The 18,243-nt window shown below is 41.9% G+C and overlaps 1 protein-coding gene across 1 annotated transcript in view; it reads right to left on the bottom strand.

Moving 5' to 3' along the window:
- Positions 1 to 200: 200 nt before the first annotated feature.
- STMND1 (stathmin domain containing 1) overlaps positions 201 to 18,243 on the bottom strand; it is a 32,537-nt gene continuing 14,494 nt past the window's right edge. The window contains exons 3-5 of the mRNA XM_073631109.1: positions 6,342 to 6,478; positions 5,881 to 6,015; positions 201 to 3,156 (exon numbers count right to left, since the gene is read on the bottom strand). Of these exons, the coding sequence (XP_073487210.1) occupies positions 2,863 to 3,156; positions 5,881 to 6,015; positions 6,342 to 6,478 (566 nt within the window). The 3' untranslated portion in view covers positions 201 to 2,862. The remainder of the gene's footprint in view (positions 3,157 to 5,880; positions 6,016 to 6,341; positions 6,479 to 18,243) is intronic.

Raw genomic sequence — 18,243 nt, 5'->3', positions numbered from 1 at the left:
CATGCCCACAAGCAAGATGGAAACAGCCAGCATCACATTTTTAAAGTTATTCTTCAGTACGAAAACAGACAGAGGCGGAAATATTACACCCAAACTGTGAGTATTATTCTGGGATTAGCAAAGTGTCTCAATGACCTAAAAAAAAAAAAGATTGGTCGCCGGACTCCCACTTTAATATTACATACATAGGGAAAACTAAAAAGATTTTATAGGATTTTACTGTAAATAAAAAGGTAAGCAGCAATTTTTCATTATTTTTAAAAGCAATTCTATGTGAATGAAAACATGTAATAAATATAAAGTAAGTGTTATTCCAATTTGACTGCAAAGGTGGTAGGGCAGTACAACCGGTCCTGTTTTACTGGGCCTGCCCCCATCAAGTACACAGCAGGGCCCGGGCAGCAATAGTTCGTTACTGCTTTGAAAAAAAAACTTTCTAAACTCCTCCCCCACTTCTACTTGCTTATGGAGGGGGTATATAATTTTCCTGGGCCCCATCAGGTCAACAGAGGGGCTCAGGAGGGAAGCGCAGCAGGGGGACTATTTCTTTATTTTCGGGGCACATTTAAATCATGCTGCCCCACTATTTTATTAGTCCCGCCTGGCAGAGTGATACAGTGATTCTCCATCCGGCTCCTGGCTGCAGTCCTCACGAGATGTGAAGCAGTTGAACGGCTGACAGGGAACAACAGGAGGAGATTGTGGCTGGAATGGACACAGTGAGTGAATAATAGAGCATATAATCCTCACTGTGTCCCATTATATCTACCTGCACAGCAAGTTATCATCAGCATTACAATTATTACACAAGTAGAACAGCAAGGAGGTACTCTATCATGGCTCTGTGCCACACTGCTTTTGGGTGCTGACTTTGTTATGGCTGTGCTGTGTTACAGTCTGTAACACTCAGTACAGCCATAAGTTATCAAAGTCAGCACCCAAGAGCCATGATAGAGTACCTGCTTGCTGTGCTGCCTGTGTAATGATTATTGTAATGCTGATGATCATAAGACAGTGAGATGCTACTTTACACTTCAGTTGGGGAGCAGTAAAAGTGCAGCAGAGCTGCATTTTTACTGCCCCCCAAACCAATCTCCTTTAACTGCTTCACGTCCAGTGATGTACCAGTACGTCACTGGATTGGAAGGGTGATATCTCGGTCATCATTAAAGCAATGATCGAAATATCATTTTTTAGCCGCTGCGATTCTGCACCAAGTAAAAGTAATCCTAGTGGCTCAGAAGCCACTTTATTACTTTTACAGGCAGTGGAAAGAGGTCCCACTTCTGCCTTTACCGCCTTTACTGCCTTTAAGATGTGACCAATAGCATTGTGTTCCTGGGACACAGTGAGAGGGATGGATGTCGTTCCTCCCACTGTGTGACATCAGAACTGGAAGTGACAAGGATTTTATCACTTCCGGTTTCATTCTCATGTAAAGAAGCCATTACTGGCTTGAACAAGCATCTGATCAAACTGATCTTGGTTTGATCAGATGCTTTGGAGGCCAGAGGACAGATTTGGGGTCTAAAAGACCTCAGATCTCTCCATAAAGAGGACCTGTCATGACCCATGCTATCACAAGGGATGTTGTTCATCTCTTGTGAAAGCAAAAAAGCAAAAAAAAAAAAAAGTAAAGATACAGTGTAAGATTAAAAAAAAAAAATGATTTGTAAAAAAATAAATAAAATCCAATTTAAAAGAAATTTTAACTACCCTCGCTCCTTTGTGCTTACGTACAATTGTGAAAGCACACGTTGGTTCCGCACGCATATGTAAACAGCAACAAACCTGCATTTCATTTTGAGCCGGGATCAGGGCGGGAGACAGGGGTGGGGTCAAGGGTGTGGTTGAAGGGGGCCCCGTCAGGTAGGCTGTATGGGGCCCCATAATTTCTAACAGTGGCCCTGTACACCTGGGCCGAATGTCGGTAGACATCGGCCAGTTCAATAAAAACCGACCGACATTCGGCCCATGTGTATGTCAGCCGGTCCGACAGAAGCCGGTCGTGTCGGACGAGCATGCTGGAAAACCAGCAGCCGACCGACTCCCGATCAGTGCTCTCTGCCAATGGAGGAAGATCACTGTACTAACGTTGCATTGTTAGTACAGTGGCTCTGACCCAAGCAGTTGTTTTTTTTTTTTGTTCAACCCAAAAAACTATTATGCCCCGTACACACGGTCAGATTTTCCGATGGAAAATGTTCGATAGGAGCTTTTTATCGGAAATTCCGACCGTGTGTAGGCTCCATCGGACAATTTCCATCGGAATTTCCGTCATACAAAATTTTAAGGGCTGGTTCTCAAATTTTCCGACAACAAAATCCGCTGTCGGAAATTCCGATCGTGTGTACACAATTCCGACGCACAAAGTTCCACGCATGCTCGGAATCAAGCAGAAGAGCAGCACTGGCTATTGAACTTCATTTTTCTTGGCTCATCGTACGTGTTGTACGTCACCACGTTCTTGATGTTCGGAATTTCCGACCAACTTTTTGTGACCGTTTGCATGCAAGACAAGTTTGAGCCAACATCCGTCGGAAAGAATACATGGATTTTGTTGTCGGAAAATCCTATCGTGTGTACAGTGCATTAGTGTGTACTAGGCTTAAGGGTCAGAAGAAGTTTCGCACTTTTCTGCAAGTGAACAATTCCATAATTGCACCTTGTACATTTAAATTTATTCACACCTACCTATAAACATTAAACAGTTCCTGTATTGATTTGGCCCATTTTATTATGCACCTGAAAGAAGGATCTTTCTGCATTGCATATGAACTGCAATCCTAATATCAAACTTCAGTATATATTTCTGTGCTCAGGTGCATATATCAAAGTACATGTTTTTTAAGTGAGTTTGCATCAAAAGAGATGATTTTCAAAGTCAATGGTCTGGTCACTAGGTTTGTTATAGGTGTTGTCAGATTCCACAGCACCTATTTCATCAGGCTCATCAGCTGGAATTCTGAGACTCTCTGTTGGTTCACTCATTACATTTTCCAGTGCAGCAGAATCTAAGGTTTCAGTTGAAGTTGTTTCTTCACCTTCTTGTCCATCATCAGGAGTGAAAGCCCCTTCCATTCTAAATTGAGACTGACTAGGCAATGCAGTCATTGGCCTTTCACGCAGCCTTTTCTTTAGTTCCTCTTCCTTTGTCTGTAATAGTCAAGCATTGCAACTGGTATTAACTTGAAACAATTCACAATACAAAGAAACATTACTGACTCTGTTAGACCTTATGCTAATATACTTAGTGATTGCTTTACAATCATGGTGCATTCAGTTTAAGTTTCAGTCACTTTAGTGTAAACTGTTTGCCAGAGCTTTGATCTCAATAGCAAATAGAAAATCAGTACATGCTACGAATATGCTCATCTCTTCAAACACTATAAATAGGGATAAGATTCCGCTTCAGCTTGCTGCCACCATGGGTTGGAGGCAAATCTTGTGGGTTTAAGATTTGCAGTCACAGCTAATTTATGTGCAGAGTCACCTTAGAGAATTTTTAAAAAATCATAACACACTAGCCAGCTGGCTTAGAATGGTCAATAAGAAGGTTTTTGGATAAGCCAGCCACCTCATTATAAAACAGGGGGACACAGGGTAGCCATCTTGTCAGTGTATTGGAAGCTGTTTTACAGAAAGATTAAGAAGTGCAGAAAAATTGCATAGGGATAGATTAGGATCAGTTAGAAAACTGTACTTTAATTCTGTTTGCTACCTAATAGGGCTATCTAGACATTAAAAAGGGTTAAATCTGTTCCCTAGGAGTGCTTTCTAACTGTGTGGGGGATGCTGACACTAGACAGAGAGAGAGATCTGACTTCCTGATTAGTAGGAATCACAGATCTCTCTCTCACCCTGTCTTATAGAAGACCGCTGTTCTGTCATTCCCTAGAACGATTGCGGGGGGCCACCGCGGTCGCTGGACCCGCTGGTTGGCACCAGCGGGAGTGGGTCGCCGATGGCACGCGCGCTCACCCCAGACCAGGGAGCACGTACAGGTACGTTGCTTCGCGCAGTCGGGCCGCATTGTAGCAGGATATGTGCATAAAAACAAACAAAGGCGCCTCTAAGTGCAGAAGATAAACAATTTTAATACCCCAACTGGATTAAAAACACTTACAAAATAGGAGTAGAAAACAGGCACATCGTGGGTAAGGCTGCATTGGAAGGGGTCACGATCAAGGTTGAGAAAGGAACGAATGACGGTTCCGAAACGCGTCCCTCATTGATGACATCACATCCCCTCTCTGGCCTTTCGTTTGCGGTTCAGGCTGGTCACAGAGCCGCTCATCGGATGACATCACTTCCGGGTTCGCAGCCCTCACACGCTGACGACGCCGGCTTCACAGCTGTTCCCTGTGTTTTACACCGCTGCTGACAGTGATTACATCCATCCTCCTGAAGGCTTCCTCTGATCGTGACCCCTTCCAATGCAGCCTTACCCACGATGTGCCTGTTTTCTACTCCTATTTTGTAAGTGTTTTTAATCCAGTTGGGGTATTAAAATTGTTTATCTTCTGCACTTAGAGGCGCCTTTGTTTGTTTTTATGTCATTTTAGACCCTGCTTCAAGTCTTTTAAAGTTGCAGCCCTTTTTGCTGAAGATTACCATCCTTTCATCCCTTTCAACCAACATTTCTCCCGTTCATTTTTGGACTGCCGACCCCTAATAGAGACATCACTTGGACTACGCTAGTCCTGTGCGCCCTATACTATTTTTTATTTCGCAGGATATGTGCAGTGGGTGGTCCGGAACTGGTTAAAAGAAAAAAAAAAAAAGCAAAGAACATTGTGCACCTTAACAACTTTCCCCCCCACCCCATCCCAAAAGATAAAAGTTAGACATACATCGGTTAGGCTTATTATCCCAAACGAAAACTGTTCTTCTGCTGGCCAGTTTTACATTACTGTATCCTTTGCAGTATCTTAATTCTTGTAACTTTGTGTCCTTTGTCCCTAGTACATTTGGGCCCAGCCATGCTTTTTACAAATGTTCTGTTGCTGGCCAATTTTACACTGCTGTGTCATCTGTCATCGTTCTCTTAATTCTTGTAGTAAAACACTTGTCTGTACTCGTTTCTCTAGTACATTTTAGCCAATTCTCCTCCATTAAAAATGCCCTGCTGCTGGCTTAGTTTCTGTATTATATGCAGTCTATTCATTTTAAATGAGAAAATAGGGACAGGCTCAGTAGTTTACTGGTCAATATCTGTCAGTCAAAGCGCGCCTATTACTGTTTAGGGAAAAAGCATATGTCAATGCTAGAACCTTTCTTTTAAATAAAATGACTCAGAATTAGAACGCTGTGCTGCTGGTGTATGTACACCAAACTAATTGTAAAAGAAAAAGAAAACAATTTCACAGCAAAAAGGATGCAACATCAGTGTATGCAGTTATGGAGACTGTACCGTTTGAAGGCATCACCCAAGCATTCTATAACAAGGATTTGGGTTTATTTATTATTACTCTTGAAGAGTAAAAGACCCTCTTCCTGCTGTATTTTTACAGCAGGAGTGCCCAGCTTCCCATTTTTTTTCTTACAGTAGTGTGCATATTGGCCCTAAAAATGGCCAAAAAAAAGTATACTAAGAGGAGTCCCCTTCTCCCCATAAACGCCAATGGAATTCTTCACTAAGTTTCACTAAGTTTGGGTTTGCAGAGTTTTAAACAGGATCTAAAAAATTAGTCAAAGCCAGGCAGATTCGCCCATCCTAGCCATAAATCTGCTGCATTGAGCGCATACTTTATACTGAAAGGGAAGGCCAGGATGGACACAAGGTCCTGGACTACTGGTTGACTATTACTGTTGTAGTGTTTATGGATACCTTAGTTGTTAGTACAGATTAGTCAACTGTTTTATGCAGGATATTACTACCTTTCTTCTTTCTTCAGCAGCCTTCATTTTAGCTTCAATATCTTCTCTAGTTAGACTTTTATTTTTCTTCTTTTTGGTTTTCAGTTTCTCCAACTTTGCAGGAGGTCTTCTTAGAGGCTTCCCAGGTGTTTCCATCTGAAGGCATATAAGATATAGCCTTATTATACAATTTGCATTGGAGAGAATATAGAGATGTCTGTAAACATCCAAGTGAAATATGTAGTAATACAGAAGCCTCCCCTTCCATTTTGTAGCCCCCAGGTTTTATTGGATTTGGGAACTAATTCAGTTGTTTACATGCTACACCACCAACTGCACTGCATTTTAGTAGTAATGGACTGTAGGGCCAATCAGTCCTGTAAACAAAGGGGTCTATAATAGATGGTTATGTTACTACCAAAGGGATCCAAAAAGGCTCCTGTTGTTTGCATGTAGAAAAGTATATGTGCTCACATACTCACCATGACATCGTATGCTTCCCCATTCCTAACAACCTTGCTCTGACCCTGTATTATTCCTTCAGACATAAGCTCCTCCAGGATATCTGTGGAAGTTTGCCTTTCCTTTATGTCTGCTTGTCTGTTCAGCAGGGATAAATCTATAACACCAGAACAGAAATCAAAAAATAAATGTAATGAAAACGTCAACATATGTATACCTTAAATTATATACATAGGATAAGACCCTTAAATAAGGGAACTTATATACCCCCCAGTACAATGGGATTAAATTAGGTAAAAAATCTTTTATTTATTTAGAAAAGCATAAAAACAGAATACATTGAACATAAATCTCAACAAAAGTGCTTATGCAATAGATTTTGCTTTCATATAGTTATTGTATACTTCCATTTATAGACAAAATGTTTTCTCTAGAAGCCTGACATGTTTCAGGACGATGTCCCTTCTTCACAGGCGTGTTGCAGAGAGAAAAATTATATATGTAGAAGATACATTCTGAAACAACAAATGAAAACAATTTGCATAATGTAGCATTATGAACGCAAGAAAGTTTCGCAGCCGAGCACCCCACAGTGTCCACCATACATACCAGTAAAGAGTTTTCTATGAATGAAAAGCACATGCATAAGATATGCGCATGCGTACACTTTTGGATAAGATGACAAATTGCATATTTTTTTTAGATAAAAACACACTGGCTGTCAGTTGACCAACCAGCGTATGTAATGGTTATCCCCCGGCTTCAGAAATGGCTCTGCAAAGGCCCCCAAGTGAAAGGATGACCCTGCTGGATCCCCAAAATAACCTTAAAAAGAAAGGAAAAGGAAGTTTTTAGGTAACTTATCAAAACTTATGGGTTTATGTGCATGCATTTTATTTACTGTTTGCCATACAAGGCTTTCTCTTTGATTTTAAACAACATATCTGGCCAGTATCCCATATTTACAAGGCCATTTATTTCAGGACTTCTAATTTCAAAAAGAAGGCATTCAAAAAGGACTACCGAATTCAGGACATTAGTAATGCCGCCGTCTCACAATGCAAAGAAAAAAATCTTTTTCCTGTATGTAGATATGAAATGATCATGCAGCTGAGCCGCTTTTAAGTATAAGTACAAAATAAAAAAGTGGCAAGATTTGCTTGCCTCTGTCTCTCAGAAGACGTATCATGCATGAAGATATATCTCACATTAGAAAGGGGGGGGTGTTTGGAATTACTTACTTATTAGATTGAAGTGTAGCGCATGGACAGCTGGAGCATGGAGAGCCTTGGTGGTGGAATAACACACTGGACAGGACGCCAAGGAGCGGCTTAAATAGCCGCCGGCGCCTGTGCATAGAGGTTCGCATGAGAAGTTTCAGCAGAGGTGGAGAGAGTGCCGCTCTATGTGACGCGCATGCATCAAACGGAGCGACACATACAGGGAAGCCGGACAACCAGGGGCCCGAAAAGGCTCTGAGGCTGCACCGTCCCTGAATAATTGCGTCACAGCGTGTAACGTGAAGCGCGGCGATGTACTGCCAGACTAATACCTGCTGCAACGTAGGGTCAGACAACATCATGTATGAAAGAGGGGGAAAACAACCATCACTATGGCAACTAAGGGGGCGGTCACGCAGAGGGGGGAGAGGGGAAAGAAAAGAAATAAACAAGAAGGGCAGAAATGAAGAAGAAGGGAGGGGACAAACAGACAGATTGTGGGTTATTGCGGCCGTATAGGGAAAAGCAAAATACATGAAAGGTTTGAATTAAAAATGAAAATCAAACTAACTAATTTTATTTAGAAACAAAAAAGCAGGGGACCTGGGGCATCCAATGGTGAGGCCCCAGGGGCGGGTCTGCACGGCGCCCACCCAGAGCCTGAGCGCTGGGGGAGCGTCATGCAGACCAGCCCCACCGACGCACGAAAACACCGTCATGACAAGCCCGTGACCGGATGAGTCTGCAGTGTAAAAAGGTGCCACGCCGTCATCGAGGATGGTCCGGCGTGGCCCACGTGCGCCGGGCGGAGACAGATCCAAAACCAGACAACCAAAAAATATAAACTAAATAAAAAAGATATTAAGTCAAAAACAAAGTTAATTAGTGTTTCAAAGTACAGTGGTTCTGCAAGACACCACTCTGGTAAATTGAGCATGGTGGACATAGCTGGAAGCGCAATGAATGGGTAAACATAAATGACAGTTAGTACAATACCACATATAGAATATTTTGTACATCGAATCAAATGACAAAAAATGTCAAAACTATATACAAACATATATAAATATATAAATACTGAATACAGTATGAAAATCATTGTACGTATACAAATGTGTTAAAACAATATTACATGAGCACAGGTGGCATCATGTGAGGAGTTTATCATCAAAAACATAATTAAATATCTCATTGCTTTTGAATAATTCAAGAATATTCTCCAAGAATGCATATATCAGATATTTTTTAGGTATGCAGTGTTGGATTCTTATTCTTTTTCGCACCCACCTGAGACAAAGCCCTCCAAGAAGGGACGAAAACTCATTTGGGTATTCAAACCTGGAAATTGTTTTGCATTGAGGCTTGCGATCCAACCGACCTCCCTCTGGAGCAAGATCTTGTTCCAATCACCCCCCCCTCGTGTCCGGATGGACACGGTCGAGGATGGTGAAATGGACAAGGGGAAGCTTGCCCGTGTGATGGTCTCGCACATGTCGCCCCAGAGGGAGGTCCGGGTCCTCCTGCCTCATGCTGGTGATATGTCGTGCCGTCCTTTTATAGAACTCTAATTTGGTTTTGCCAACGTAAAAGCATTTACAGTCCCTGACAAAAGTCTTGTCGCTTCTCTATTTTGTAGAAACTCCTGCTATTAACCTGACTTTTAATTAATCAATTGGTGTTAGAAATAGCTCATATGAAAAGCTAAAGCCCTCCCAAATGATGTTTAATGCACTGAAATAAATTAGTTTCACTGAAAAAAGATTTATCATTTAATCAAGACAGACAGGTCAAATTTTGGCAAGACAAAAGTTTTGTCGCCTATACAGAAATTGAACAACTTTACTGAAAATCCAAAAATATGTCAGCAAATTAAGTAGTGGTGCTGTGAGATCCAAATTTAATATCTTGTATGACTTCCATGAGCTTGAAGGACAGCATTCATGCGGTTTGGCAAGGATTCATACAATTTATTGATGAAGTCATCAGGAATAGCAAAGAAAACAGTCTTGCATGCCTCCCAGAGTTCATCAATATTCTTTGGTTTCGTCTTCCATGCTTCATCTTTCATCCTACACCACATATGCTCAATGATGTTCATGTCTGGTGACTGGGCTGGCCAATCCTGGAGCATCTTGATCTTCTTTGCCTTAAGGAACTTTGATGTGGAGCTGGAAGTATGCGATGGAGCACCATCCTGCTGCAAAATTTGGCCTTTTTTATGGTTGGGAATATAAGAGGTAACTAAGATTTCTTGGTATTTTAGACTATTGATGTTGCCTTCCACCCTGCAGATCCCTTGCACACCCCCATACTGGATGTAACCCCAGACCATGATTTTGCCTCCACCAAACTTCACTGTTTTCTGGGTAAATCTCGGCTCCATGCGGGTTCCAGTAGGTCTCCTGCAATATTTGCGGCGCCTGTGGTGTAATTCAACAGAACATTCCACCTTCTGCCACTTTTCCAGAGTCCATCCTTTTAGCAGGCTGTGGCCCTTGGCAAATTCCACACGGTTTTTCAATTGTCTTTTGTTTATTGCTGGCTTATGGGCACTGATTCGACCATGGAGGCCATTTTGAGACAGAATTCGACAAACTATTCTGGTTGACACAGGGACTTCAGGTGACCAGGTCTCGTGGAGCTCTGCTGCAGTGGAAAATGGGCTGGCCTTGGATTTTTGAGCCAACAAATGGTCCTCTCGAGCAGTTGTCTTGCGGGGTGGGCCTGACCTGGCCTTGTCCAAAACGTCTCCAGTCTCTTCAAATGTTTTTTTTATCCTCTGAACTTGACGCTGAGACACACTGAAGGTGTCTGCCACATCAGCAGTGGATCTGGTCTTCAGCCTCTTGATAATCAACACTTTAGTCTCCGGGTGAATCTTAGGCATGTTTGCAGAGGTCTAGTTGCAGTTGAGAAGGTCTAGTGTACTGGTGTTCTTTTTTATACACACCTGAGACCTAATTGATCCATTGTTAGTTACAGGTGAAGCTCATATAACAAGGCGACAACACTTATGTCTTGGCAAAAATTGACTCAATGGGCTTTACCAAGCTGTGAATATTAGAATACTTTTTGTCAGTTTTGTTTTGCACTGAAACATTATTACAAAAGCTGTTGGGATTAAAATGACCCATTTCTTGTAAAAAATCTTGATTAGAAATATATTTTAGCGGCACTTCAGGTCAATTTGTACACAAGCGACAAGACTTTTGTCAGGGACTGTACATTGGCAAGTTAGTAAGTAAATAACTCCAGGGGTCTTGCAATTGGCAAAATGTCTCCGCCTATACATTCTTCCATTAGGTAGTTTGAATTTGATTTGTGTGTTCATATAGCGGCAACATGAACATCCACCACATGTAAAAGTTCCTGGTCGCTTGCATATATCTGAACGGAAAGTGCCTGTGTATTCGCTTTTTACGAGATGATCCCCTAATGAACGAGCTTTCCTATAAGTAATAGTGGGTGTTGCAGATATATGTGGTTTTAAATTGGGGTCTATTTGTAGTAAATGCCAATGTTTTTGTAGGATACTTTTAACCACTTCCCGCCCGCCCTATAGCGGATTGACGTTCGGGAAGTGGTTCCGTTATCCTGACTGGGCGTCATATGATGTCCAGCAGGATAACATGCCGCTGCGCGCCCCCGGGGGTCCGCATCGCGGCGATCGGTGGAGCGGTGTGTCAGCCTGACACACCGCTCCACCGATCTTGGTAAAGAGCCTCTGGCGGAGGCTCTTCACCACATGATCAGCCGTGTCCAATCACGGCTGATCACGCTGTCAATGGGAAGAGCCGTTGATCGGCTTTTTCTCACTCGCGTCTGACTGACGCGAGTAGAGGAGAGCCGATCGGCGGTTCTCCTGACGGGGGGGTCTGCGCTGATTGTTTATCAGCGCAGCCCCCCCTCAGATCACCACACTGGACCACCAGGGATCGCCACTAGGACCACCAGGGAAGGGGCAACATGTGGATGGCCAGGTATGTACCCCATGGCCATCCACATGTGCCCAATCTGTGCCAATCAGTGCCCACAAATGGGCACTGATTGGCACCATTATGTTCCAGCAATGCCCCCAATATGTTTTATGAGTGCCACCTGTCAATGCCCATCGGTGCCACCTGTCATTGCCCATCGGTGCCACCTGTCAGTGCCTATCTGTGCCCATCAGTGCCCACCTATCAGTGCCCATCAGTGCCACACATCAGTGCCACCCATAAGTACCCATCAGTGCCACCCATATGTACCAATCAATGCCACCTACGAGTGCCCATCAGTGCCGCCTATGAGTGCCCATTGGTGCCACCTATGAGTGCCCATCAGTGCCACATACCAGTGCCACCTATCAGTGCCAATCAGTGCCGCCTATCAGTGCCCATCATCAGTGCCCGTCAGTGCCACCTCATTGGTGCCACCTCATCGGTGCCCATCAGTCCCGCCGTATCAGTGCCCGTCAATGCAGCCATATCAGTGCCCGTCATTGAAGGAGAAAACGTGCTTATTTACAAAAAATTTTAACAGAAACAAAGAAAAACTTGTTTTTTTTTCGAAATTTTCGGTCTTTTTTTATTTGTTGCGCAAAAAATAAAAACCACAGAGGTGATCAAATACCACCAAAAGAAAGCTCTATTTGTGGTAACAAAATGATAAAAAATTTGTTTGGGTACAGTGTAGCATGACCGCGCAATTGTCATTCAAATTGCGACAGCGCTGAAAGCTGAAAATTGGCCTGGGCGGGAAGGTGTCTAAGTGCCCAGTATTGAAGTGGTTAATAATCCCATGCTGTTTGTTATAAGTGGTAATTACTCTAATGGCTGGTTGAGAGGTGGAAGGTGTTTTTTTAGAGAACAAAATGTTGTGCCTTAATTGTCCTCGGGCTTTTTTAAAGGCTTTTTTTAGACATGTAGGCGAGTATCCTCGCTGAAGGAGTCTTTCTCTTAAATTGTTTGCTTCCCTGACAAAGTCAGTATCATTTGAGCAGTTACGTCTGAGTCTTAGATATTGTCCGTATGGGATGGATGAAACTAATGATTTGGGATGTGAGCTTGACGCATGTAGAATGGTGATTCCAGCGGTCTCTTTCCGATAGAGACCACAGGATAAAGACCCATCTATGGATTTGGTTATGCTTAAATCTAGGAAAGTAATTGAGGTATCACTGAAAGTCATCGTGAAAAACAAGTTAGAGTTATTTGAGTTCATGATTTGTATAAAAGAATGTAAGGCCTCAGGTGTCCCATTCCATATCATGAATATATCGTCTATATATCTGAACCATGCTGCTACATGGGTGGTATATGACGAGAGGCTATCGTCTGACAAGAGTGACCGCTCCCACTCCCCCAGGTACAGGTTGGCATACGATGGGGCACAACAAGTCCCCATCACAACCCCCTGCACCTGGAGGTAGTGGGAGCCGTCAAACGAAAAGGTGTTATGTGTTAGAATGAAATCTAAAGATTCCAAGAGAAAGGAGTTGAGTTTACGGTCATCTTTATGAGATTGTGACAAAATATGTCTGATGACTGAGAGTCCTAAATCGTGCGGAATAGAGCTATATAGTGCCTCGACATCGATGGCCAATAGAAGCGAATGTGGTAATATATGTAATTCTTCCAGATTTTGCAACAAGTGGATAGTGTCCTTAATGTATGAAAAAAGACCTGCAACATGGGGTCTGAGGTGACTGTCTACAAACTTGCTCAAGTTTTCAGTTAAGGACCCGTTTCCGGAAATGATGGGACGCCCGGGGGGGGTTTCTTTGTTTTTGTGTATTTTGGGAAGGCAATACAAAGTGGGGGTACGTGGATATGGTGTTCTTATGTATTCCCAAATGTCTTTATCGATAGCTCCGCTACAGAACGCTTTATCAACCAAATCATAGAAGGCAACATGGAATTTGTTTATAATACTTTTTGAAATAGGTTTATACCATGATAGGTTGGTTACAACCTTTAGGCACATGTCTCTATACTGCTCATTAGTAAAATTCAAGAAAAAAATCAGACAAATTTCCGCCCTTTACAACTAATCCCAACCTAGCGGCATTCATAGCATCCACCACATCAGAGATAAAAAAATTAAAAACTAGCAAACCACAAATTTCCCAAAGTAATCTCACTAATGATGAACTACTGGCCTTAGAATCCCTAAAAAGAGAGCATTCTCTCACAATCAAGCCATCAGATAATGGTGGAAACATCGTCATCATGACTAATGAGCAGTATAGAGACATGTGCCTAAAGGTTGTAACCAACCTATCTTGGTATAAACCTATTTCAAAAAGTATACAATAACTTAATGAAAGCAAAATCTATTGCATAAGCACTTTTGTTGAGATTTATGTTCAATATATTCTGTTTTTATGCTTTTCTAAATAAATAAAAGATTTTTTACTTAATTTAATCGCATTGTTCGCCTATAAAGTCCCATTGTACTGGGGGGTATATAAGTTCCCTTATTTAAGGGTCTTATCCTATGCACTTATTTGGGATGTTGGCAACCTTTTGAAGGCAATATAGTTGACCTTCAGTGGTTCACCTCACTATACATAAATTATATACAGTATATATAAAAGATGTGTCCAGAAAAGAATGAGAATATTTCAAGAATTTTTTTTATTTAAAAATTTTACAATTGAACATTGTCTCCTTCAAAGCATGCACCTTGTGTAGACAATGCCCCCAGCGATTCTTCCATTCTTCATAGCATCCCTGGAAGTCCTCAAGTGGGATGGGGTTCAGAGCATGTGTAGTGGCTCTTTGGACGTTATCCACACTACCAAAATGGTATCCTTTCTCATGTTCGAATCCTGAGTCACAATTTCATGAACAATTGACTTGGTAATTCCTGTTTTCTCTGCAATTATTCTGATAGTGAGCCATCGACAAAAACGGAACAGAATGCAGATGCAGTGAGGTCTTTTCTCAACCATGACCGATGGCTCACTATCAGAATGATTGCAGAGGAAGCAGAAATTACCAAGTCAATTGTTCATGAAATCGTGACTCGGCATTTGAACATGAGAAAGGACACCATTATGGTAGTGTGGATAACATCCAAAGAACCACTACGCAGGCTCTGAACGCCATCCCACTTGAAGACTTCCAGGGATGCTATATAGAATGGAAAAATCGCTGGGAGCCTTGTGTACACTCACATGGTGTATACTTTGAAGGAAACAATGTTCAGTTGTAAACTTTTTAAATAGAAGAATCTTTAAAACATCATTCTCATTATTTTATGGACACACCAAGTATTCATACTAATTGGAATTTTACTGTGTTTTTACTTTCTCCATCACCTGATCACACATAGTTACAGTGCCTTGAAAAAGTATTCATACCCCTTGCAAGTCTCCACATTTTGACATGTTACAACCAAAAACATAAATGTATTTTATTGGAATTTTATGTGATAGACCAACACAAAGTGACACATAATTGTGAAGTGGAAGGAAAATGATAAATGGTTTTCAATTTTTTTTTTATAAATAAATATGTGAAAAGTGTGGCGTGCATTTGTATTCCTACCCCCTGAGTCAATACATTGTAGAACCACCTTTCACTGCAATTACAGCTGCAAGTCTTTTTGGGTATGTCTCTACCAGCTTTGCACATCCAGAGTGACATTTTTGCCCATTCTTCTTTGCAAAATAGCTCAAGCTCTGTCAGATTGGATGGAGAATGTCTGTGAACAGCAATTTTCAAGTCTTGCCACAGATTCTCAATTGGATCTAAGTCTGGACTTTTACTGGGCCATTCTAACACATGAATATGCTTTGATCTAAACCATTCCATTGTAGATCTGGCTGTATATTTAGGGTCATTGTCCTGCTGGAAGGTGAACCCCCGCCCCAGTCTCAAGTCCTTTGCAGACTCTAACAGGTTTTTTTCTAAGATTGCCCTGTATTTGGCTCCATCCATCTTCCCATCAACTCTGACCAACTTCCCTGTCCCTGCTGAAGAAAAGCATCCCAACAGCATGATGCTTTCACCACCATATTTCACAGTTGAGATAGTGTGTTCAAAATTATGTGTAGTATTAGTTTTCTGCCACACATAGCATTTTGCTTGTAGGCCACCTTCTTCCACATGTTTGCTGTGTCCCCAACATGGCTTCTCACAAACTGCAAAAGGGACTTCTTATGGATTTCTTTCAACAATGGCTTTTTTCTTGTTACTCTTTCATAAAGACTAGATTTGTGGAGTGCACGACTAATAGTTGTCCTGTGGACAGATTCTCCCACCTGAGCTGTGGATCTTTGCAGCTCCTCCAGAGTTACCATGGGCCTCTTGGCTGCTACTGATTAATGCTCTCCCTGCCCGGCCTGTCAGTTTAGGTGAACGGCTATGTTTTGGTAGGTTTGCAGCTGTGCCATACTCTTTCCATTTTTGGATGATGGATTGAACAGTGCTCCGTGAGATGTTCAAAGCTTGGGATTTTTTTCTATAACCTAACCCTGCTTTAAACTTCCCCACAATTTTATCCCTGACCTGTTTGGTGCATTCCTTAGCCTTCATGATGCTGTTTGTTCACTAAGGTTCTCTAACAAACCTTTGAGGGCTTCACATAACAGCTGTATTTATACTGAGATTAAATTACACATAGGTAGACTCTATTTACTAATTATATGACTTCTAAAGGCAATTGGTTCCACTAGATTTTAGTTAGGAGTATCAGAGTAAAGGGGGCTGAATACAAATGCATGCCACAGCTTTCAGATATTTATTTGTAAAAATATTTGAAAACCATTTATCATTTTTTTTTCCACTTCACAATTATGTGTCACTTTGAGTTGGTCTATCACATAAAAGCCCAATAAAATACATTTCCTTTTTTTGTTGTAACATGACAAAATGTGAAAAATGTCAAGGGGTATAAATACTTTTTCAAGGCACTGTAGATATATACATTAGCTGAGTTGAGTTAACCTTTTATTGAATATGCAGCTTCTTCATCTTCGATCCTTGACAATGTAGCTTTTGAAGCTGGTGCCATGACCACTGCCCCAGGTTTCCTGTGCCAGGGTGACTCCTTTCTCTTTCAGCATCTTATGGAGCCACCCTTGCATGCAGGGATTGGAGTCGTGTCTCCCTGAACTGAGTACATCAATAAAAAACACAAAACACAAAATGAAAAGTGGACGAGGATGGCAAGGAACTCCCCTGATCCTCCCTCCTTCATTCTCCAAGCTAATAGACTGACTTGAGACTGCAGTGTCTACAGTGAAGGCCTCATGTACACTGCTGCTGGTAAACGGATGTTTAGGAGCAGTTGGGCATTATTTTCAATTTGCTCCTGAACTCTCCTCTATGTTATCTTATCAGTAAATATACATAGGTTCATTTATAGTCATTTCTAGGCAGTTGCGTTTAGAGGCTTTTTTTTAACCCCAAAAAATGCATTCAGAAGCTGTGTTTAGAGGCATTTCAAAGGCCAAAAGCAGCTAAATGCGGTAACTCGCGTTTATCCGCGTTTTGTTTACAGGCGTTTTTCATTTTTCACTATTTTGAAAAAAATATATATATATTTTTTTATTTTCAAATGCTTCTAAACGCAAACGCGGCACAACGCATGTAAAGGCAGCAAAACAGACTTTTTAAACGTGGGTTACTATCTGTCAAGTTAAATCGTTCAGGAGAGGTGGTAAAAATGTCCCGTGTACATTAAGCTTTATGCCCCGTACACACGGTCGGATTTTCCGATGGAAAACGTCCGATCGGAGCGTGTTGTCGGAAATTCCGACCGTGTGTGGGCTCCATCGGACATTTTCCATCGGATTTTCCGACACACAAAGTTGGAGAGCAGGAGATAAAATTTTCCGACAACAAAATCCGTTGTTGGAAATTCCGATCGTGTGTACACAAATCCGACGGACAAAGTGCCACGCATGCTCAGAATAAATAAAGAGATGAAAGCTATTGGCCACTGCCCTGTTTATAGTCCCGACGTACGTGTTTTACATCACCGCGTTCAGAATGATCGGATTTTCCGACAACTTTGTGTGACCGTGTGTATGCAAGACAAGTTTGAGCCAACATCCGTCGGAAAAAATCCTAGGATTTTGTTGTCGGAATGTCCGAACAAAGTCCGACCGTGTGTACGGGGCATTACTCTTTCTTGTGAAGACAGGAATTTCAGGGAAGCAGCACTGTGTGAGCTGGAGCCAGCAGCACTGAAAGTAGTAAACTGCAAGTGCCTGGGTAGGAATTTTAACAAACATCTTATTGGGGAATGTTTATTTTATTGTGTTCAATGTGTTGAGCTAAAAAAACGCTGAGCGTTTAATACTGCTTTAAACTAGATGTAAACCCGAATTCACTGACACTGAGTTTGCTAAAGCATTGTTTATCATTAACGACTGTCATGCTTTTCTTCTTTTAGAAAATATGGTTTTCCAATTTATTGCATTATTTGTTTCATCTCAGTGCTACTAATCTCTTTGGCCGGAGTGGGGAAGACATAGAATTCCAGCAAGAGGATCATCAGGAGTGCAGAGAATCCTCACCTGCTTTTTACAGTGTCATTCTCTTCCTGCCCAGACTGGCGAGTTGACACTCCTTTGCTGTTCCCTTGCTGGTGAGCCAGATCTTGCAGCTCTTCAGCCAGTGAGGGAGTAACGTTGTAGAAGTAGGTGTGCAATCTATTGTGCTGTCCTGATCCTTGTGAGTTATTGACAGCAACATGATCCCTAGGGTTA

Source organism: Aquarana catesbeiana, linkage group LG05 (genome assembly GCF_042186555.1).
Source record: "Aquarana catesbeiana isolate 2022-GZ linkage group LG05, ASM4218655v1, whole genome shotgun sequence".
In the NCBI taxonomy this organism is placed as follows: Eukaryota; Metazoa; Chordata; class Amphibia; order Anura; family Ranidae; genus Aquarana; species Aquarana catesbeiana.
The sequence above is the reverse complement of the archived record's forward strand: the minus strand, read 5'-3'. Positions and strand labels throughout refer to the sequence as shown.